At 48.9% G+C, this 20,398-nt stretch overlaps 8 protein-coding genes across 10 annotated transcripts in view; 5 read left to right on the plus strand and 3 right to left on the minus strand.

The window, feature by feature from the left end:
* Nucleotides 1-6,244, plus strand: H257_14937 (hypothetical protein). Its single transcript, XM_009842870.1, has 8 exons — nucleotides 1-614; nucleotides 733-1,410; nucleotides 1,808-2,488; nucleotides 2,543-2,706; nucleotides 2,766-3,585; nucleotides 4,182-4,587; nucleotides 4,856-5,037; nucleotides 5,660-6,244. The coding sequence occupies exons 1-8, from the start codon at nucleotides 39-41 to the stop codon at nucleotides 6,044-6,046; spliced, it is 3,894 nt and encodes a 1,297-aa protein (XP_009841172.1). The 5' UTR covers nucleotides 1-38; the 3' UTR covers nucleotides 6,047-6,244.
* Nucleotides 6,245-7,109: 865 nt separating this feature from the next.
* On the plus strand, nucleotides 7,110-9,790 carry H257_14938 (hypothetical protein). The gene is made up of 3 exons (XM_009842871.1): nucleotides 7,110-8,067; nucleotides 8,167-9,498; nucleotides 9,599-9,790. The coding sequence occupies exons 1-3, from the start codon at nucleotides 7,116-7,118 to the stop codon at nucleotides 9,736-9,738; spliced, it is 2,424 nt and encodes an 807-aa protein (XP_009841173.1). The 5' UTR covers nucleotides 7,110-7,115; the 3' UTR covers nucleotides 9,739-9,790.
* A 27-nt stretch (nucleotides 9,791-9,817) lies between these two features.
* Nucleotides 9,818-10,153, plus strand: H257_14939 (hypothetical protein; the record flags this gene model as incomplete). The annotated part of the gene is made up of 2 exons (XM_009842872.1): nucleotides 9,818-9,824; nucleotides 10,011-10,153. The coding sequence occupies 2 exons, from the start codon at nucleotides 9,818-9,820 to the stop codon at nucleotides 10,151-10,153; spliced, it is 150 nt and encodes a 49-aa protein (XP_009841174.1).
* A 262-nt stretch (nucleotides 10,154-10,415) lies between these two features.
* Nucleotides 10,416-10,985, plus strand: H257_14940 (hypothetical protein; the record flags this gene model as incomplete). Its single annotated transcript, XM_009842873.1, has 1 exon — nucleotides 10,416-10,985. One exon carries the CDS (start codon nucleotides 10,416-10,418, stop codon nucleotides 10,983-10,985), a length of 570 nt encoding a protein of 189 aa, XP_009841175.1.
* A 799-nt stretch (nucleotides 10,986-11,784) lies between these two features.
* H257_14941 (translation elongation factor Tu) lies at nucleotides 11,785-16,079 on the minus strand. Its single transcript, XM_009842874.1, has 15 exons — nucleotides 16,054-16,079; nucleotides 15,903-15,997; nucleotides 15,802-15,846; nucleotides 15,606-15,710; nucleotides 15,374-15,535; nucleotides 15,231-15,323; nucleotides 14,794-15,052; nucleotides 14,601-14,703; nucleotides 14,229-14,354; nucleotides 13,815-13,961; nucleotides 13,654-13,742; nucleotides 13,434-13,534; nucleotides 12,760-12,893; nucleotides 12,468-12,638; nucleotides 11,785-12,192 (listed from the first exon to the last, which is right to left on the minus strand). The coding sequence occupies exons 2-15, from the start codon at nucleotides 15,952-15,954 to the stop codon at nucleotides 11,866-11,868; spliced, it is 1,914 nt and encodes a 637-aa protein (XP_009841176.1). The 5' UTR covers nucleotides 15,955-15,997; nucleotides 16,054-16,079; the 3' UTR covers nucleotides 11,785-11,865.
* A 30-nt stretch (nucleotides 16,080-16,109) lies between these two features.
* On the plus strand, nucleotides 16,110-17,325 carry H257_14942 (hypothetical protein). Its single transcript, XM_009842875.1, has 2 exons — nucleotides 16,110-16,787; nucleotides 16,845-17,325. The coding sequence occupies exons 1-2, from the start codon at nucleotides 16,230-16,232 to the stop codon at nucleotides 17,283-17,285; spliced, it is 999 nt and encodes a 332-aa protein (XP_009841177.1). The 5' UTR covers nucleotides 16,110-16,229; the 3' UTR covers nucleotides 17,286-17,325.
* A 777-nt stretch (nucleotides 17,326-18,102) lies between these two features.
* On the minus strand, nucleotides 18,103-18,483 carry H257_14943 (hypothetical protein; the record flags this gene model as incomplete). The annotated part of the gene is made up of 2 exons (XM_009842876.1): nucleotides 18,103-18,250; nucleotides 18,380-18,483. The coding sequence occupies 2 exons, from the start codon at nucleotides 18,481-18,483 to the stop codon at nucleotides 18,103-18,105; spliced, it is 252 nt and encodes an 83-aa protein (XP_009841178.1).
* Nucleotides 18,484-18,535: 52 nt separating this feature from the next.
* The window catches only part of H257_14944 (hypothetical protein), a 5,769-nt gene continuing 3,906 nt past the window's right edge, over nucleotides 18,536-20,398 (minus strand). Inside the window, exons 12-15 of one of the 3 annotated variants that reach the window (XM_009842877.1) lie at nucleotides 20,051-20,171; nucleotides 19,450-19,523; nucleotides 19,042-19,345; nucleotides 18,536-18,986 (exon numbers count right to left, since the gene is read on the minus strand). In XM_009842877.1, coding sequence (XP_009841179.1) covers nucleotides 18,618-18,986; nucleotides 19,042-19,345; nucleotides 19,450-19,523; nucleotides 20,051-20,171 — 868 coding nt within the window. In that variant the 3' untranslated portion in view covers nucleotides 18,536-18,617. Of the gene's footprint in view, nucleotides 19,346-19,449; nucleotides 19,524-20,050; nucleotides 20,172-20,398 lie in introns of all 3 variants that reach the window. The other 2 variants (XM_009842879.1, XM_009842878.1) reach the window with 2 other exon arrangements.

A 20,398-nucleotide genomic window follows, 5' to 3' on the forward strand; every position in this document is an offset into this window, starting at 1 on the left:
CAGGTTCTCGTTCCCGCGCAAGTTCAAGCACAGGATTGATGATGGCGAAGAAGCGGAAACGCGCGAATGCGACGGGTGTCATCGCTGCATGGGAGACCTTCTGGGACGCCATGGAAGACGTGGCAGCGGAAGCGCCTGACACGGATCACCGCATCTCTATCTTCAAGGCAGAGACGCGAGAGGACGACTTTATCGCCGTGGAACGCGCGCTAAGTCTGCAGCCGCCGGACGCCACCCTCCGCGATTTGGAGATGTTGCTTGCCGACCCGTTGGAGCTTCAAAGCATGCTCACGTCGTTCTCGGAGAAAGATAGCTTCATGCGTATCTTGCTACGCCACGAAAGCATCCAAACGCCGTTGCTGAATCTCTTGTTGGAGCACTTGAGTGAGTTTGCCCAAAAGGCGGTCGACGAAACGGGCACCATCGTAGGGGGGTTGATGCCTTCTTCTGGCATATGCAGTCTCATCCTGCGCCACATTCGGTGGATGGAGTGCGTGTACGAGCCGTCTGCGTTGACCGAGCACCTGTTGACGACATTGAACACGTACCCCATGTTCCTTCAGAAAGACATCCTGCACATCCTCCCCGAGCTCGTGGCCGACAACGACTTTCAAGTACGACCTACCTACCGCTATACTTGTCTCATGAGCACATCATTTGAGTCGTGCCTTTCCCAAATACATGCACATGTCCTTTCTCATCTTCGTTGCTCACATGCAGTCGCTTTGGTAGCTGGCAGTCGACACGTTGCTCGAAACGATCAGCAGCGAGAACGAGCTGGTCGTACCTGCGATTGAAGCGCTGTCGAACTTTAACATGCCCGTGGATATCTCGGACGACGTCACGCGGTGCATCCTCGGTCGGTTGACGTCGTCGAGTCTGCAAGACATGCCTGGCCTCGTGCGGTTCCTCGTCCAGACCGCTACTGACGCCAACGCCGTCGAGACACTCGACGCCATCCGCGACAAGGTTAGCGAGTGCATCCTCCAGACCGCCGCCGCGTCCAACGACGAAGCGTTCCTGCTCCAGCAATTCGTGCACGGCTTGGGGTTTCGCAGCGATCTGCTCGCATGCTTCTTTAAGCTCGTGGCCACTTCAACTGCAGCCTCTCTTCTGGACGTGTGGACGCTGGTGGGGCTACATTCGTCCCAGTCTGGCCCGGGAAAGGTCAAGGCCGCCGCAGTTTTCGTCAAGAACGCCGCGAATGGGGTGTTCACCAAGGAAGTGCTGCATGGGGCCCTGGCGGCGCATCTGGGAGGTCTGACGCCGTACTTGAACTCGGTGGTACATCTCGCGGGCGCGGCACTCCAAGCGCCAGACGCGGTTGCCATGGGCCAGTTTATGTTGACGATTGTATTCAACCAACTCGCCACTGCACGGGATGATCACGTGTACGAGTACCAGATACAAGTAAGTGACTCATATATATATATATATATATATATATATGCCACCCTGTACGTTGGAAGGATGTATTGATATATATATATATTATTTTTCGTTAACATTCGATATTTTTTATATATGTCGTAAGGATGGATTTACATGTATTTCTTTCAACATTCGATATATATGTGGTCTTTTACGTCGACTATGATCGCAATGATCGTCATCGTTCTCAACGGTAGAATGCAATAGATCATGTCCGACTTGGTGATATATATATTTATATATGTATGCATCAATCAAGTATCGATGTCACTATTATATATATGTATCTATATATCTACACGTTTGTCGTGATGATGTGTATGATCCTGACTGGTAAAGATACTTCAAAGGTCGTTCGGATGATATGTTCCCATAGATTGTGTCGGACTTGGTGGATTTTGCCATGTCTAGCGGGGGTGAGTCGACGGTGGATGGCGCGCTGGACACGTTGCTGGCATTATCTAGCCACGAGCAGCATAGTTTGGACAAGTTCTTGTCGTTGCTCAAGCACTTGCTTGATTGCATCGAACGTTTCAGCGTAGATCAGTGCCGCCGCGTGTATCAGCTGCTGTTTGGCGTGGGTGGGAGCACCGACCCCGACTTGTGCATCACAGTACGCAAGCAGCTGTACCACCAAGACAATCTGTACCGAACCCGCGGGATGCTCGGGTACATTTGCTGCCTCGAAGCCGACCTGTACGACGAGAACAATATCATCAACAATATGGACGGATTGGATGAAAGCGAAGGTGGTAATCCCGACCAGCTTGAAAAGAGAATGCGCGACCGACTCGATATACTGCGAGACGCGTGTCGGAAGCAAGCCAACGCCCTGTCGTTCATGTATGCTGAACTGAACCACTTGGTGCATCGGATGGGAAGACGAGGGCATCGTACCAGTCAAATGCTGGCGATTTTGGATGAAAAGTACTCGGATGTGCTCATGCAAGAGTTCTTGCCCGGGTTTGACGCCCGAGGCCATCAACAAGGCGCGTACAAACGACCTGTGTTTAACGACACGTTCCGATGCGACCAGTGGGCCATCACGCGCTTGAACGTACGATATATATATATATATATATATATATATATATAACGTGGTTGGTGGTAGTCCCCAGTGTACCTCGACTTGATGACGTTGGTCGCATGCCAAGACACGATGGAGAGGCCGTTGTACCTGTCAAGCTTGCTAAACCTGGTCGTGTCGTGTTATAAGCGCTCCGATACGCTTGAAAACATTGGGACAGTGCTCATCTGTCCGATATTACTCATGGAGTACAGTCTTTATATATATATATATTTACTAGTATTCGTCAACATTTGACCTTGTATAGGAAAAGCGCGATTCCAGAGCTGGGGGACATGCCCACAGACGCACAAGATGGCGTGTTTCTAGCGTTATGGCACGCTGTGAATTGGTGTCGGGACCTAATAAACTGCTTTAGCTCGGACGCAGCGTTGGCTAGCAAGGTGCTAACGCGTCTCGAGAACGCCGTCGAGTTTGAATCCATCTTGTACGACGCGATTGCCAACTGTCCCACCAGTGTATGGCTACCTCCAGGCTCCGACATGTCGACCAATCAACTCAAAAAACCATCGTTCAAACCACCACAACTCAATAATAAAAAAGTCAAAGCCGCCGTGGCGCCCATCGGTCCCCGCCTCCACGCGATTCGCGCCTCGTTTACCCGTGTACATCCTCAGGTGATTGGTATTTTACCCACAAGCAAAGACAGCATCGACCCCCCATCGCTGCTGTTTCTGGTCGACCAGTTTCTGTCTATGCTGCGGACGTCGCTAGCCAAGAGCTGCACAATCACCCCCGCCACCCAATTGAAAGCCCCCAGATCGAAGCTCGTGCACTCGGGCGTATACGCACCTGGCTTTGCCGTGTTTGACGAGCACCTCAAGTTCCACCTCCTAAATGTGGCCAATAACGTGCGGTGGGTGCTCCACGCGCCCCAACTGCCACGTCACTCGACGCTCTACGAACTCGTGACCAAGTACTTTGAATGTATCGTCGTGATAGCCAAAGCCCAGAGTTTGTTTGAGCAGCAGAAACAAACGCTGATGCAACTTGTGGCCCTCCAGCAGCTCATTTTACCCGTGGAACAGCACCACGTACCAATGGAAGACGTCCGCCAATCTGCGACGGTAAGTAAACGACAATATATAATGTGAACCCACCAACGACATATATCGGGTTCCCATGCATCAGCAGCTATGCGATATATATATATATATATATATATATATATATTTGGTACTAGTCTAGTCTACGACAACACCAACATGTTGCTATGCAATATATATATATATATATATATATATATTTCTCCGAAGAAGGATGGATTATAGTATGATTCTCTATATATTCATACTACTGGTCTCGAAAGTAATATTGCTGGAAATCCCCGAGAGTGACTGCGATCGTGGGACAGATAGTTTTTTGGAATTTTATATCTGTCTCTACATGTATGAATTAAATAAATTATTATATTGCGTATATTGGAGTGTTTAACATCTGTCTATATATATATATGAATTAAAGTATATTGCATATATTGAAATACTAGACGATAGATAACCAGTGGCATTCCATCGACACAGTCTCAGTGGACCATTACTTTCAATAGACATATATTTCTGTGGATTTCAATTTTTATATTCGAAACAATGAAATATATCGTCACGTACAGTTCTAAATACGTTAATTACAGCATGCATAATAATAATATTAAATCATGTAGGCCCTCTCGGCCATGTCGGATGCGTTGGTTCACATGCAGTCGACATTGACTTGCTTGGACATAACCTTGGCGGGGCACGTTTTGACGGCGTTGGTGGCGCTGGAGCGATTGAAAATCCGGTGGAATGACTTGCATGTGAAAGCTCTGCTGTTTTCCGCACCTCGAGACCCGGCACCACCCGTGGCGGCGCTGGCACTGTCGTACCTCCGCCGCGACTGGGCACATGATCAGCCATCGACCGACCCGTCGAAATTGAAATCGGCCGATTTGGCCACGTTTCTGGACGCATACTTTGAGTTTTCACCGCATCCGCTCGACAGCGTCCAAGACGTGGCGTGCTGTGGTGTTGTCAACCTCCTTGAAACGTTTAGCTCTACAACTGCCAACGAATTCTACCCCACCCTCAGTACGTCCAGAATATATATACATCTCTCTCTCTATATATATATAATATATAGATATATAGATCTCTTCCTCTCTCTGCATATGATAGATATTGTTGTCGTCGTGGAAAGGAATATTCTAGGGAACTATAGATATATATTTGGGAATAGACCTTCGATGGAAATATATATATTTCCATTGCATGTGAATTCCCACGACACGTGTGGACAAATATTCCATAATGGTGATATGTGGCTTTTCATATATAATATATATATATATATATGTAGCCAAGAAAACAATTGGTGTGTACGTGCGTGCTTGCTTTGAGACGGTCGTGCGCGGGACTGCGCGCCTGGACGTAGCCCCACAAGGCGGGAATAACCCTGTTCATGTACTGCACTATTTGCACCAAGCTGCGCTCTTGTTTAAGCTGCTCGTGGGGCTCACTCGCTCGTTTCAAACCGGCATGGTAACGTACAGGATATGTAATATATCCATTTTCATTGCAATATATCCATGTATATTGATAAGCCAAACTTTGGACTTTTGTGTTGATTTGCCAAATCCATCGATTTGTTTGTACTGAATTTTGTATGTAAAAAAAATGTCCATGTCACCACACTAATTTCAGTCATACACTAATTAGTGTCTGATTGGTGTGATTTTCTGGAATTGGATTGGCTATAGCGTTATCGACCTACAACTTATGCTATATGAATGGAGGAAACGTTAAACACCTTTTTATACATTGACGTGTAGAGTATATATATGTGTATATATATATAAGATATGTATATATAAAATATATGTATGTATAAAATATATGTATATATATGGTGATGCATTGAATGGAGTTGAGAATGGAATCCTCACAATCGTTTTTTGTTCGTGTGCAAAGTACTAGTACACCGAGTACTGATGTTTGATACTTGTATATTTTTTGTCATATTATCAGTCGTTGCAACGAGACCTAAACATATATATATATATATATATATATCGTTCATCTGTGTTTACCAGCATACAATTCTTTTTACGTCTATTGTACCCACACTTCAACGTCTACCTATATAATATCGGGGCTTTTATAGGTCGTGGCATCGGTGCTTAAACACAGCAGCGGGTTCCTCCACAACGTGCTGCGAGCCATGCCGTTCTTTGAGTCGCACTTTGTGGGCCATTCCAAGCGCATTTTGGGCATTCTCAAACATGTCCAAGGCGGCACCCGCCGCCTGCAGATGCTCTGTGCACATGGCAAGTCGATCCAGGACGCGTCGGCGGCCGCGCACGTGCCCAAGCTGAAGAAGCTGCTCGAGCGCCTCATCTACGAAACTGGAAAACTCGCGCGGGAACACAACTTGATGGACGCGTTTTCTACCGGCATTTTGAAGCAGCGCAACTTGGATGGGTCGGCCGCGCCACCCGAGGCGGCGAGTTCCGACGAGTCTGTCAGCACCGAACAAGATGAAGAAGACTAACATACATTTGCGCGATGCGTGAAGTCACTGTGGCGCCCAATGTCGCCAAGTTTAGTACGGCAATATAGTAGTTACCTATATACTAGTACTGTATACTAGTGGATTCGGTACAAATTTCCAGACTCTCACTGGTCGAACCACGAATCGACGCTATTAATAGTATTGGCTAATCCAAGTTTGAGTGGATCTGATTGGCTCGTACAGAAAAGAATATTCAGCCAATCAGAACTTTCAACTGGATTCAATATTTGTGTGAGTACAGACAGAGTACAAAAAAACACGCGAAACAGTGTTTACTTGGTGGTTCATGAAACAAATATGAAACGTTACAAAAAATCTAGTACTATATACTACTAGTACTCCTGTATATACTACTAGTACTCCTAACCAAAGTGGAAATTGCAACACGAGTAGAACCTCGCATGCACTACTGCAAGTCCAATTCAAAGACTGTATGTTGACAGGTATTTGTTGGGGGCTGGACCTAATGGACATTTCAAATGAGTAGTGTGATTCGAGCCGAGCCACGACTCCGTGTTGCCAACACGAAGACAACCGTACGCTAGAACTACATATGTAACGCTAGTAGTATATTAGTAGTATAAGCGTCCAAAATTATGTACTGAGATGTACTACTAAGTTATTAATAGTAGCCTTTAGCGTCGTTTCTTGAGTTGGTGGCAAAATTCGACACTGTAACGTTATGAGCGTGACGTGGCAGCGTTGAGTGGCGATTTGACAGATACATACTTCGAATTTGCGCATTAGGGCAACTGTAGCGAAAAACTGAAAGTCCAGTCGTCCCCGCGCGGTTTGTGAATGAGATAACTTGAGGATAACGTCGATGCTGCCATAGCCAGTTCTAGCTATTGGCAACATCAAGTTAACCTCTCCAGACCATCGAGCCACGACAGGAACTGCATGAAACGGTACTGCACAGTGCAACTAGGTATGATTAGGGAATTCTATAAAATCTACACTTATGCAAATGTAACGTTAGCCCAATCGATAAATCACTCTTGCCTGTGAACCGGTCGCCTATTTTTGGAGTTTGTCGTGCATTGTACATATGGCCATGTCAACGCTGGCCGACTCTACTGGCTGCACAATGCCATGGTGCTGCCGCCAGCCTCCTCGTTGGTGGCTCCAGCGTTTGATTGTGTTTACCTCCATGGCGAGTGCTATAGTCATCATGCTGACTGACATAACTGCGACCATCGCAGCTGGAAAAGCACTGTACGGCTACGACGCCCCTGAACCTGGTTATACTACATACGACTGTGCAACCATTCGACGCTATCTCAAGATGGGCATCCGCAACCGGACGAGGCAACTGCACGAGATTGAGACAGCAGTCGCGGCCCGCCAGCGCATTCTGTACCTCGAACCCGACGACTCTGACCCCACAGAGTACCACGTCGTGTTTGGCAACTGCTCGAGCCTGGGCGGGTACCGAAGCAGCGACCGCCTGTACACCGACTGGCACCTCCTGCCGCTACTCCAGCGCATCCTCCACGGCATCAACCACTCGACTTCCATCAACCTTCTACAGGATGATGATCATCATCACGTTCCCATCATTACCCACGTCGCCGTCGTCGACTGCGCGTATGGCGGACGGCAGATCCAAGACACGTCTATGTTGAAAGCGTACTTAGTTGACGTCAACCTGACAACCATGACGTCGTTTGCGCTCCAAACGATGAATGCCGTGCGGGAAAGTACCCGCATGGAGGTGCAAGTGGGGCCAGTGGTCGTGTCCTCCGCGCAACTGAGTCGGTTCGGCCTCGGTGCCCCGGACGGAACCATCGTCGTGGGTGCCCGGGTTCTCGACATGTTTGGGCTCACGTACGACGGTGTGTCCGAGTACCGAACGCTCGTGTCGTTTGACTTCCCATACGAACCAAATACGCCATTCCACGACGCGATTAGCGTGGCGGACGACGAGTCTTCGCGACTGAACCAGTGGAGGTGGCGAGTTAAAAGCACCAACGAGTTGATCGTCCTTAATGGTTATTCCGGTACGTTCTAGTCTACCAAATGAGGCGATGGCAGGGAAAAATACACTATACCCATGTATCGGGGCATCCATCTAAACTCGACGGTGCAATTGTATGTAGGGTACTACCGAGGCAGCAAGTCATCTCAGACGAGCTTTGTGCGCTACGTGGTAGCCATGGACGCAACCCCAGTGCGAGATTTCGCCATCGACAACTTCCAGGCCCAGGGACATTCCAAGGACTCGCGGACGTGGATGCATGTGCTGGGTATCGTCACGGTGGGGCTTCGCATTGGGTTCCCCGTGGGGGTGTCGCACCACATGGCTGCCATGTCGTTATGGGGCCCCCAATTCTGGCTCCCGGACGTGTGCGGGATCGTCAAGCGGCAGCTCCGCCTTCGCGCCCTCTTGATCTTCGTCACAGTGTTCGCCGACCGGTTTTGGATCGTGCAAGAGTGGGCGCTCACCGCGGGCTACCGTCGGTATGATTTGGAGCCGATGATTGGCAGCGACGACGTCGTTCTCAGCGACAGTTTCGTGACATTCCTCGTGTTGACCGATGTCATCGCGACCGCGATGCACGTCGCCGTGGTGCCCATCGTACCTGTGATCCTCTTCATATTGTGCTACACTCAACGCGAGATGCTGGTGCAAGCACTCACGTCCGATATGGAACAAGACGTGGCGTCGTACATGAACGACGTGTACATGCGCAACCTTCTCACATATTCCCCCACAACCATGGACATCTGGACACGGTACCCGTTGGAAGAGATGGACGACCCGGCCATGTGGTTTGTCATGCGGGAATACGTGTGGTTCTTCGCGGCTTGTGTTGTCATGGCAGTCGGCCTCGCCCTCGTCAAGCTGGTCCACGTACTCGTCCGTTCCTTGTCGACAACAGTGACACCTTCCGGCCGCATGCCCTCCACGCGGGACCTGGAGCCGTGCAAGATTATCGACAACAAGTCGAACACGCTGCAGTTTCTAGCCCCTTTCATCCCCCCGCGTGCTCTGGGCCAATGGGGCGTGGTGTCCGTCCCCCCCACCTCTGCCAACGATGGCACAATGCTCGGGGTGCCCCAGTACCACAACTCCGAATTCCAGCTCGACAGGTCGAGCATTTGGACTGCCGGGTGGGTGCTCGTCGGCCGCCGGCACCTCGTCCGGATCGACGACCTCCCCAACCTCTTTGTCAACGGCGTCATGGCCACGTCCAGCATCGTCAAGGTGTACGGGTGCGCCGTCGATGAAGATAATACCAAGCCCAATGTACACGCTCTCCCTCGCCCGCCCCGCCTGTTTCTCAACCCGCGCCTCGTGCCGCTACCCCCGACCACTATCTCGCTGCGGCACCTCCGCCATCTCAGTGTCGACGTGTTGTGGGTGCGCGAGATCTCAGTAGGCGACGCCACACCGGCCACCGTCAAGCACATGAAGGGGAAACGCAAAGGTACGATATATTTATATATTGAATGATGTAGTGGTAGTATTGCTGCGTTGGTTGGTGATAAAAGGTGGCTTGTATTTGAAGTTTCTAAATATATGGTTAGTGACTCCGCGACTGTCCCAAGCGACGTCGCAAGTGTCGGGTGGGTCTCGCACGTCGTCGTACGTATCTCAAGCGAACACGCAAATACGGCCGGCGTCGCGGTCCACGTCTTCTCGACACTTGGCTCGGTCACTGGCATAACTAGGAAATTGATTAATATTAGTAAACAAAGTGAGCGTGTTGGGCACAATCAACGAAAAGATTGCTTTTACCAGGCAAAATGAAGCGTACAAAGCCGTGGCTTGATGTTGTTGACTCATAACGCGTCCCAATAATATCCAAACTAATTGATGCGGAACTTGACTGGGAGTTACTAGTAAAACGATTTGTCTACCAACGGTAAAACAAATACTACCAGTTAATATTCGTATCACTATTTCAAAAATAGATCTATTTTTTATAGTTTTAAATAGGGGTCGAAGTGTACGAATGGGCGATCGCGGCCGCGTTCCGGCGGTACCACCTGACGCCCCTGGTCGCCCGGACGGAAATCATCCGGTGCCACTTGTTGGCGCTGTTTGGTGTGGACGGACGCGGTCGCGACGGACGGGGCTGAACCTGCTCGTGCCTGTCGCCATCTTGGTCGTGTGATATACATATAGCGACGCGATTGGCCAACAAATCGCGATGTCGTCCGAGGCCATGGAGTCGGAAATGTACGCGTTTGCCGCGTCGATGTTTTAAAGAACCAAACGACGTGTCGCACTCGAACTCGAGTATGAACATGTGAACGCGGTACCAATTGGAAGGGGGCAACGACCCCCCTCCTTTGGCTTGTTGCCCGTGAGTTCGTCTGGTTTGTCGTGCCGAGCGTCGGCATGTTGATGTGCCTGGGCTCGGTCAAATTCGTCCAAGTCGCGGGGGGCTATGGCGGATCAAAACCCGGCTTGTTCGCCGCTTCAACCAGTCCACCAGGACGACGACGACGACGAGAGCTTGACGGTGGTGACGCCGCCTCCCCACCCACTGGACGTACCGTGCCATCACATGGCGGGGATCTCGACCGTGTCGACGGACTTTCTAGACAACTTTTGTCCACAAGAGTCATCTTCCGTGTGGTCGTCGCGGGGGCTCGCGACGCATCGTCCGTCGCTGTTTCGGTTCACCCAGGAGGCGTTCCAAGTCGACAAAACCAACGTCTGGCTCGCTGGCTGGCTTATGCTCGACCGCAAGTAAGAAATATACCTCGTGTGCGTGGCGGACCTGCCGCATGTGCTCGTCAACATGTCGAGTGGCGCTGCCTGCGTCGTCAAAGTGTACTGCAGCCCGTGTACACGGAGAGAAATGTGCGGGTGATGGACCCCAAGGTAGTCTTGCTGCCGTCGTGGCGGTGCTTTTGGCGGTTGAATGTTGAGATGGTGTGGGTGAAGAAGCAAGTGGGCGATTGAAAGGATCGCCGGCGACAACGATCAAGGCCAGGACTCGCAAAGAGCACAAGGCGGCGGGCGGCAGAACTACTGGTGCGCACTTGTATACAAAGGTCAAGTGTTTGTTGACTTGGCTTTGTAGTGGAGCAGATCAACACGACTACCAATGAGTGCGTACCTACCTGTACCTACCTACGTCTATAGTACCTACCTTTGCGCATTTAGCTGCGTCATAACGTTGCCCCCCCAGGCACACCTTTATGACCTCCTATAAACTACGATGCATGCTTGGAACGACGCCAGAGATCTGGTTGGCTCCACGTCATAACCCTAACACCCCCCCCCCCTCTGCTGGACGACTAACGTCAAGGGCAACGAATTGCTCGTTCCGTCAGCTGCATGATAATAACGACTACTGTAGGCCAGCATGCATGCGAGTTTGGGGTATGCACGTGCAAAGCCATATCGTCCGTGGATACGTCAACTTACAATAAGTACCGTCTTATTACACGTACTAACTAGTACACTGTGAGTACATCATACACACATGCATGCTAGGCGACATCGATTCCTTACTTGGTAAAATATATGGCAAGGCGTTGCATGTTTTCCGCTTAGAAGTCGGAACGCCCATATTGAAATCAGAACCGATTACTTATGGTACTACTTTACTGTAGGGGTCGCACTCGTTGGCGACGGTGGACAGGGGATCGGCCCTGTTTATGACGTCCCCGACTCTCCATCTTATCCCCATGATTTTGATACTATAGTGTACACAACCCTGAGCTATCGATACCGAGTTACTAGTGTGCGACACCGTGTTGAAAACACCAAGCTCCGTGGCCAAATAGAATATGCGACAACGTGTCGTGGGTTGTGTATATGACTCCATGGTTATTGTCTAGAGGAGGATTTCACTGACAATGCCGGCGGCCAACGTTACGCCGCGGTCGCGCAGCGTGAATCGGCCGAGGTTTCGGAACTCGCTGAACAGTTCGAGTCCCAGTGGACGCTGGCTCGAGATTTGCACGACCGCCGAACTGTTGCGTGTGATACAGCGCGGCTTTTTCTTGTCCACTTCGCCCGACTTTTTCAGAGTGCTCACGAGGCGCGTTACGTGCACCGGCTCGTCGACGCTGTGGATGTGCAGTGTCACACATGTGCCCTTTACCAGCGGCACTTCGACGCCTGGCATGGTCATGATCTGCGCCTCAAACTTGCGCACCATCTACATATAGTGTAAACTCACATATACACAACTATGAGAAAGACTAACTTGATTGGCATACTAACATGATTGGCATAAAGAATCCAGGCAAGTAAAACACCAATCGATGATCGACGTAGTAGCGAATCCAAGGACTCGTGTGAAAATAGATATATAAACCCAATATATATCTAGTATTTTGAGACTTGCGACAGAGTTTGAACGATCCCGACAAACAAACGACACCATGTCGCAGAGAGAGAGACACTTGCGACAGAATTGGGATGGATGTGTACCCGAACTGGGGACACGACCGAGCACAAGAGGCCGCCCACATGCAGCGCCGACGGGTCGAGCCCCGCCAGCCCCACGTCCACATTATCACCTGCGGACGCCAGCAGCACCGGCAGGCCGTTCATCTCGATGGCTTTTACGGTAGCACGCACTCCCCCCGGCATCAACAACACCTACCATTCCAACCATTCCAGTTATTGTTAACAGTGGTATGTCAAACGGGGGTTGTCCATATCGTCTTGGTTTATGTATGGCGCGTACGACCGACCGACAGACATGTTTGCGTAATCGTACCGTGTCGCCCGTGCTCAACGCTCCAGTGTAGACGCGCCCTGAGACTGTTAGCCCAAGACTCATCGACTTGGACACGTCCGAGATGCCCATCCGGAACGGTTTTGTGATTGGGCGTTGTGGTGGCGCAAAATTATCTACATATTTCTTTGTCAGTACTGTCGTTTTGTGATGTTTATACAATATACTTCAATATATATATATATATATATATATATATATATATATATTGTATACACGAGAATTCATTTGCACACAGGATCAAATATCAGAGTATCACAACAGAAAACGTGTCAAATATGCCAATATATACATATATATATATATATACAAGAAAGCGAAGGACTAGTACTACTAGTAGTTGTAGTATGGTGCTTTTTACCTAAATTTGCCACTTTTTGGAGAGATTATGGTTGAAATGGAGCAACCCAGTATGATTGGCGCAAAGAAGTCAAAGTTGTATTCTGATTGGCTAAAACGGAATGCATGGTAAAGATGCCCCTTAAACATAGTTATATATCATATTTCGAAGGTCTGGCGATTGTTGATTCATCATACCAGAGTAAATAATTGATATTTTAATGATATATACCATATAGTGTAATACATAGTATATATAAAATGATTCACAATACTATTAGGAATGCAATGAGAAGCTACTGATAACACTCCCTTACCAATAGCCTGCACCAACGTTGGCCCAGAGTACCATGCCGCGTCTGCCAAGTCCGGGGGCGCTATCAAGTTCGTCCCCGAGAGCCCGCTCACAGGAACAAACCTACGAATTCACTTCGCTTTAAACTGCATTGTGTGATAGAGAGATCCATCATATATATATATAGACTGTGCCGCCATATTCGGAAATATATATATATATATATTCATTTCAATAAGTACCACAACTGGTCGAGCTTGAAGCCTGACTGCTGCAAAAACGCCCGCAATGTCGTTTGGATGTACTCAAATCGGGCTTGGGACCAATTCACCTGGAGGTTCATTCAAGATATATCATGAATAAATATATATATATATATATATATATATATATATATACGTACAGAGTCCATCTTGTTGACGGCAACTATCATCTGGCTCACGCCCAGACTGCGCACCAGCAGCGTATGCTCCTTCGTCTGGCCATCCCTTTCAAAAGATCCTTCGAACTCACCCGTGGATGCCGGCACCACCAGCACCGCCACGTCCGCCTACATAGAATAGATGAAAACAAATAATAAATGAAGTCCAATAAATGAAAATGCCCACGTCCACCGACTACTATCTTTAGGTCGACTAGTATTCTCTTGTTAAAGTCCTTTTCGCCTAGTTCTTGGGCCTCGTCTTGCATTCATATATATATATATATATATATATCCTGAGCCACACGATACAAAACTCAAAACTATTAAACTTTTAGAGACGGAGAACTATATATATATAATATAATATATGTATATTGTGTGTTATATGTATACCTGCGATGCGCCGGCAATCATCTTGGGGATAAAGTCGCGATGTCCTGGCGCGTCCAGAAGCGTCACATGCTTGGATGACGTGGCAAAGTACGACGTGCCGACGTCCATGGTCACCCCACGCGCCCGCTACACACAACAACATATATATATCGTAAATCCAACAAAACCAAAAATATATATATATATATATATTTCCTCGTGTACAACCCTAAAGAATACCCACAACCACTTTATGCAACCATACCCTAAACGGTTTATTGCGAAAACATGGAGGCATTTATTTATAAATAAATATATATATATATAAAGAGAGAGAGAGAGAAATAAATATATATTCCTATGTCCTAATATTTGTAGTAGTGCTGTACCCACCTCTTCTTCGTCGGCATCCATGACCCACGCAAACGCAAACGACGCTTTGCCGGCGTCGCGGCTCTGCTTTTCGTACTTGTGCATGATTTGTTTGGACACGTATCTAATTCAATATACATCCGTGTAGTACTGTATCTACATCTATATATATATATATATATCCACCCCCAGCTAAATATATATATATACATACCCAAGTCGAAACAGCAGGTGCCCCGTGATTGTACTCTTGCCCGCATCCACATGTCCAATCACGACCATGTTGATTTTGGCTTTGCCGTCGGTCTGGGAATGTGCCGCCGCCGCCTTGCCTTGGGCCGCCCGCTCCGCCTTTTCAAACGCCGCGCGCTCCGTCGGCGTCAGCATCTGGTACACCCCACCGCCGGCGATGGCACCCGCGGGGGCTTTGGCGGACGGCGCCGGAACTGTCGCGACGGCGGAAGACGCGCTTCCTGTGAACACAACATGTCAAGTGGTGTAGAAGCGACGGGGGGGAGAGACGTTCAATCAGTCCCCACATGCAACTAAGTGTATATGAGAAAGAGGTCTGTGTACATGTCACTATTATACGTGTTTGGGCACTAAGAATAGTGACACGTACAGTGTACCGTATAGTACTCTAGTCCGTACCTTTGGTGGTCGATTTCGTCGGTGGCTTGGGTTTGTCCCCTAGAGCCAACGCTTGTACCTTGGGCAGGACCACCTGCGTCGGTAGTGCGCTCACTACAGGCGACGAGTGTTAGAACGTGCCTGGAGTCGAGAGATGTATGTACCTGCAGTCTGAGACGTCGTTCGTTTCTTGTGCTCCATGAGCCCAATTATGGCTTTGTCCAAGTCGTAGTTGTGCACGCGGATTTGGTCGACGAGGAACTCGTCCGACATGGACGACACGTCGATGGTGCTGCGGATCTGATCGAGCAGCGGCAGTGCCAACTCTAACCGCGGCGGTCAAACAGGCGAGAACGAATGATCCCATCGATCAAGCATTGAGGGCATCGAATACACCTGTGTCGTCGAACGCGTCCTCGCCATCGGGTGGATGGTGCGTGTCGATGAACGAAAAGACAGAGCTCTGCTTTGTCGGCGAGTCCCGGCGATAGATGTGCGATTCTACAGTTGCCATCATATACATATATATGCGTGTCCAAGAGGCAGCTGGACACGGCGGTGTGCATGTATGTGGAGCATCATGGGTACGTACGTGCACTCGGAGACGGCTCGTCGTAGTTGTAATCATCATCGTAGTCTATGTGTGCATGAGACATCCGCTGCTTCATCAAGCCTACTCAGACATCTTCCTACCTTCATCATCGTACGAGTACGCGCGGTTGCGGACGTTGCGATGGCGGCTCATTTATCGCCGTAGATCTCGTTGTTTCTTTGCTTACGAAGTGTCCCTTTGTCCAAACACCGGGTATTTAACCTCTAAATACCCGGTATGTACGGCAAATACCTCGGTTCCGTTGGGCTCTTTCACCGGTTCGAAACTGGATGTATACACCAAATACCCGGTATATGACTGAACCGGTTCCATTTTACCTAAACCGGTTCACTTGCTCCCGCCAGCCAGTCAAATTCGATGGTGTGCACTCATAGGATGTTCAACATTGGAATTTCCACAGGTTGATCATGGTAGTCAAGGCGGCAGAGATCGCGCCGGCGGCGTACTCGTCCAACAAGAACAGCAGCGCCGTCACGAAGGAGGATGACTTGACGTACGACTTGGGCAACCTGGCGGCGTACGACACGCATCCGTTTGCGGTGAAAAACGTCGCGGACGAAAGTGAACTCAAAGCGTACGCACGCGACAGCGTCCAGTTGTTGATCAACCATGTATTTGAACTCCCGCGGCAAATGACCGACATGGGTCCCATGGGACAGCTTCCCGTGCCGACAACCGTGATTCCTCGCGAGAAGCCGCTCCCGAAGGAGAAGGTCGAGACGCGATGGGAGAAGTTTGCGCGCGAAAAGGGCATCAAGAACAAGAAGGAAAGCCGCATGGTGTGGGACGAAGCCAAGCAGATCTGGGCTCCCAAGTGGGGGTACAAGCGTGCGAACGACGACTCGGGCGACTGGGCGATGCCCGTCAAGGGCGGGGCCGACCCGTATGCGGACCCGTGGACCGAGAAGAAGCAAGAAAAGGCCGAACGCGTTCAAAAGAACTTGCGCAACCAAGCCAACAACGCCGTACGAGTCTTCTATCATCACGAACGTCACGTCGTCATTTGAATGTCATGCTAATAGAAACAAGGCCGCGGCAAGGAACCCCGCGTTCCCGTGAGCAAGACCCCCCTCGGCGTGCCCGTGGAACTGCTCAACACAGACGACAAAAAGGTCAAACAGCGCGGCAAGGAAGGCACCAAGGCGGCGCTCCAGAAAGTGCAGTTCTCGACGGCGTCCATGGGCAAGTTCGACAAGAAGCGCGAAGGGGAGGGCGAGCGCAAGCATGTGGGCAAGCGCAACAAGTTTTTGAGCGTCACTGGCGCGGAAAAGACGGAGAAGGAGCGCAGCATGAACGTGTTGCAGCACCTGCTCGGCCGCGAAGAGAGCAAGGGAAAGGCCAAGGCCGCCACCGCGCACGACGACTACGACGGCGAGCCGAAGAAGGGCAAGAAGCGCACGGGCGGCCCCAAGTTGAAGAACATCACAAAGGGCGCCGCCAAACGGCAAAAAACCAAAAGATAAACGGACAAATTAATAAAACGATATGTGTGACTATTAATAATGTTGTGGTAGTACATTGTAATTGGTGCATTTATTACTGTTACTATTAATAATTCATACAGGACTACTACATACTACGTAGTAGTATATATTACTTCGAAGTATAATACTACTGTACGTAGTGCTATTGATAGTATATTTGACCTTGTGAGTGATTTCGCCAAATATAACGTTAGCATATTTGATCGAAGACAAGCTTGTAATTGGTGCATTTACTGTTACTATTAATAATTCATACTAGTACATACTGTACTACTACGTAATAATATATATTACTTCGAAGTATAATACTACGTAGTACTATTAATAGTATATTTGACCTTGTGAGTGATTTCGCCAAATACAACGCTAGCATATTTGATCGAAGACAAGCTAGTATGAATACAAACTATACTCTACATATATTGGCCGTCTACGTTACAATTGAAAATCCATTTGATTTGCGAGATATTTGGCAGTCACCCAATATGATCTTTTGATAACTAAGCTTACCGGTAGTACAACTACATGGGATACTGTATCAGGCCGAACAGCGTCGTCGAGCGATATCGTGGTCGTCTGTGGCACTTCCTCATGATGGGGTTGCGTGCCACAGAGTCATGCTGATACGTCGAAAGTCGTCACGCCGTGGATGAGTCATTCCTCGCGCCAAGGAAGGAAGTTGAAGCGCGAGAAGCATCATGTGCGTTGCGATGTCCAAGAATGGACTCGCAACCACATGGATGCTTAACCTCATGAGCCGCCCGCTGCAGGAGGGTCGTTAAGAAGATAACCTCGTTTAGTGGTGGGGAATTACCTGGGACACAAGTCGCCGGTTGCAGGCGACCGATGGGACGACGCGGGCCACCTGGGCCACCTCCTCCGCCAGGTCCGCCGCCACCGCCACCTCGACGCGCAGCCGAACGACGATTCGACTTTGGCACTTCCTACAATATGTATAGATCCAACCCATCACGTATACCCAAGTCGCTCTTGTTCATGTGACGTACCCCGCCAAAAAACGTGGAAAAACTATCCACAACAATTAGTCACGTTGATGCGACGAGGATACGTACAAGAGCTGGAAGATGCCAATGATGCCCCAAAAGATGTCCGGGATGATGGACAGCCGCAGCCAGGACCGCTTCTCGATCACTTGACCCCCAGACACGTACGTCATGTGTCGGTCGATCCGTTTCGAAAATGCCGCCGCGTGGAAAACACAAAAGAATCATCCGCATAAGAATATCCATTACTCGATTATCCGGATATGAGTGTGTGTTCTTCGAAATCCATTTGGACAATTGAACAACGTTACATGAGCGGCTCCAGCAACTTGGTGTCGAGCGTGTCGATGAGGCGGGTAAGGAGGAGATGCTGCTGGTCCATGTACACGCGAAGGACGTCGCCGTTGAACCCCTCGGTCGAGGACGGCATTTCAACGCCTCCGAGCGCGTCAAGCCGCTTTTGCAACACCAAGCGCAGGGCCTTCACCTCGCGCGTCTTCGCGTCCCCGTCGACGTCGCTGCTTCCATCCATGATGTACGTGACGTCGGACAACGCGTGCAACTCAGTGTACAACGCTGCAGCTTGTAGTGCTTGCTTGGGAATAGCGTGGGTCGACAGACAAAAGTCCGGGCGCAGAGACGTGAGTCCAACGTGGCGCACCTTGGCCACATACCTCTATCCCAACCCCATCATCTTCCATCCACGCATTAGCATATTTCCTTCACCATACCTCGTACAGGTCCGAGGCTTGGATCTTTTGCATGGGCGACTCCATGTCCAGCACAATGTGCGCGCAATCGTGGCTGTTCTTGGACAAGACAAAGCCATGGTACAAAAAGTAGATCCAATTGGGCTGTCCGTAGTTCTCGACGACTTGGGAGTTGGAAGGGAACGCCCATGCGGCTCTGGTGACGGCGACGCGTCCGTCCGCCGACAGCGCCGTGCGATGGACCCGCGCCGGTGGCTGGTTCGCAGGACCTTCTTGGCAGTTGACCATGTCGAGCATCGGCACCAAGTGACGCTCCCCTTGCCACCTACGTATCCGACAAAAAATATTACATCCAAATATATATTATATTGCACGATTTGTGTCCGATCATGATAATATATTGGAATATATACGAAAAATAACACATACCAAATGCTGCGCGTGTCGAGAATGTACCGCGCCCACCGATACCGCTCCCATGTAAACACGCTGGCTGGGAATATCTATACATTAAACATAGCATTCATATATATATATATATATATTACATGAAGGTTTTGTACCAGGGATATATAAATATTTTTTTGGAAGATGGATGATACATCAATGATGATAATTTCAGATACTCTCAAAACCAAAAAATTATAAAAAACGAAGAAATGGTTCTTGAGCAAAATCAAGGATCAAAACAACTCTATATCTCTATATATATATTAAAACAAATCATTCCAAAGCAATTGAAAAACCATATAATTGTTCATATGTATTGTGTGTTGTACTCAACATTTCCTCCGTTGGCGATTGGTTGAATCAACCGCCGAACAATCGCCGAACCTTCGAAATTTCATATAAAACTGAGTTGAAGAGGTATCTTTGAGACTGCAATGCATCAATGAATATTTTAGCCAATCATATTTCAATCTTCATTCTTTATAGCCAATCATACTCATTTTCTCGATTACTTGGCGATTTCATCAATCCCCCAAAATAGGCATATCAAAAGACTCCATCATGAGATTGTCGTTTCTACCTCGGGAAACCTGGATAGCACCACGCGATGGATCGCTTGGTACGATTTCTCCACTTGCAACTGGTACGCCACGACCGCCTCATGCAAGTCCACCGACTTTAGCGCCGCCAATTGTTTGGCTCTACACGCAACAAATATCATTCATATACATGCAAAACACACAGTGAAATCATATTCGTTTATACATCTAAATACATGATTATTATATAGTATATATCTTCAAAACTGAATCCATGAGACACACAGTACAAAACGACATGTATTCCAGCGAAATCCTGTCATCTATATATATATACACACAGAGAGAGAGGGCAGGATGTTGGACCTATATATATATATATATATATA

Source organism: Aphanomyces astaci (genome assembly GCF_000520075.1).
Source record: "Aphanomyces astaci strain APO3 unplaced genomic scaffold supercont1.64, whole genome shotgun sequence".
NCBI lineage: Eukaryota > Oomycota > Saprolegniomycetes > Saprolegniales > Verrucalvaceae > Aphanomyces > Aphanomyces astaci.

Coding starts and splice junctions, on each gene's coding strand:
- H257_14941 (XM_009842874.1), bottom strand. CDS start 15,954: ATGAGCCGCCATCGCAACGTCCGCAACCGCGCGTACTCGTACGATGAT. Junction 15,711..15,801: donor CGAGCCGTCTCCGAGTGCAC/GTACGTACCCAT, acceptor TGGCAACTGTAG/AATCGCACATCTATCGCCGG. Junction 15,536..15,605: donor GGACGCGTTCGACGACACAG/GTGTATTCGATG, acceptor CGCCGCGGTTAG/AGTTGGCACTGCCGCTGCTC.
- H257_14938 (XM_009842871.1), top strand. CDS start 7,116: ATGGCCATGTCAACGCTGGCCGACTCTACTGGCTGCACAATGCCATGG. Junction 8,068..8,166: donor CGTCCTTAATGGTTATTCCG/GTACGTTCTAGT, acceptor AATTGTATGTAG/GGTACTACCGAGGCAGCAAG. Junction 9,499..9,598: donor CATGAAGGGGAAACGCAAAG/GTACGATATATT, acceptor ATATATGGTTAG/TGACTCCGCGACTGTCCCAA.
- H257_14942 (XM_009842875.1), top strand. CDS start 16,230: ATGGTAGTCAAGGCGGCAGAGATCGCGCCGGCGGCGTACTCGTCCAAC. Junction 16,788..16,844: donor GCAACCAAGCCAACAACGCC/GTACGAGTCTTC, acceptor TCATGCTAATAG/AAACAAGGCCGCGGCAAGGA.
- H257_14937 (XM_009842870.1), top strand. CDS start 39: ATGATGGCGAAGAAGCGGAAACGCGCGAATGCGACGGGTGTCATCGCT. Junction 2,489..2,542: donor GGGCCATCACGCGCTTGAAC/GTACGATATATA, acceptor GGTTGGTGGTAG/TCCCCAGTGTACCTCGACTT. Junction 3,586..4,181: donor ACGTCCGCCAATCTGCGACG/GTAAGTAAACGA, acceptor TAAATCATGTAG/GCCCTCTCGGCCATGTCGGA.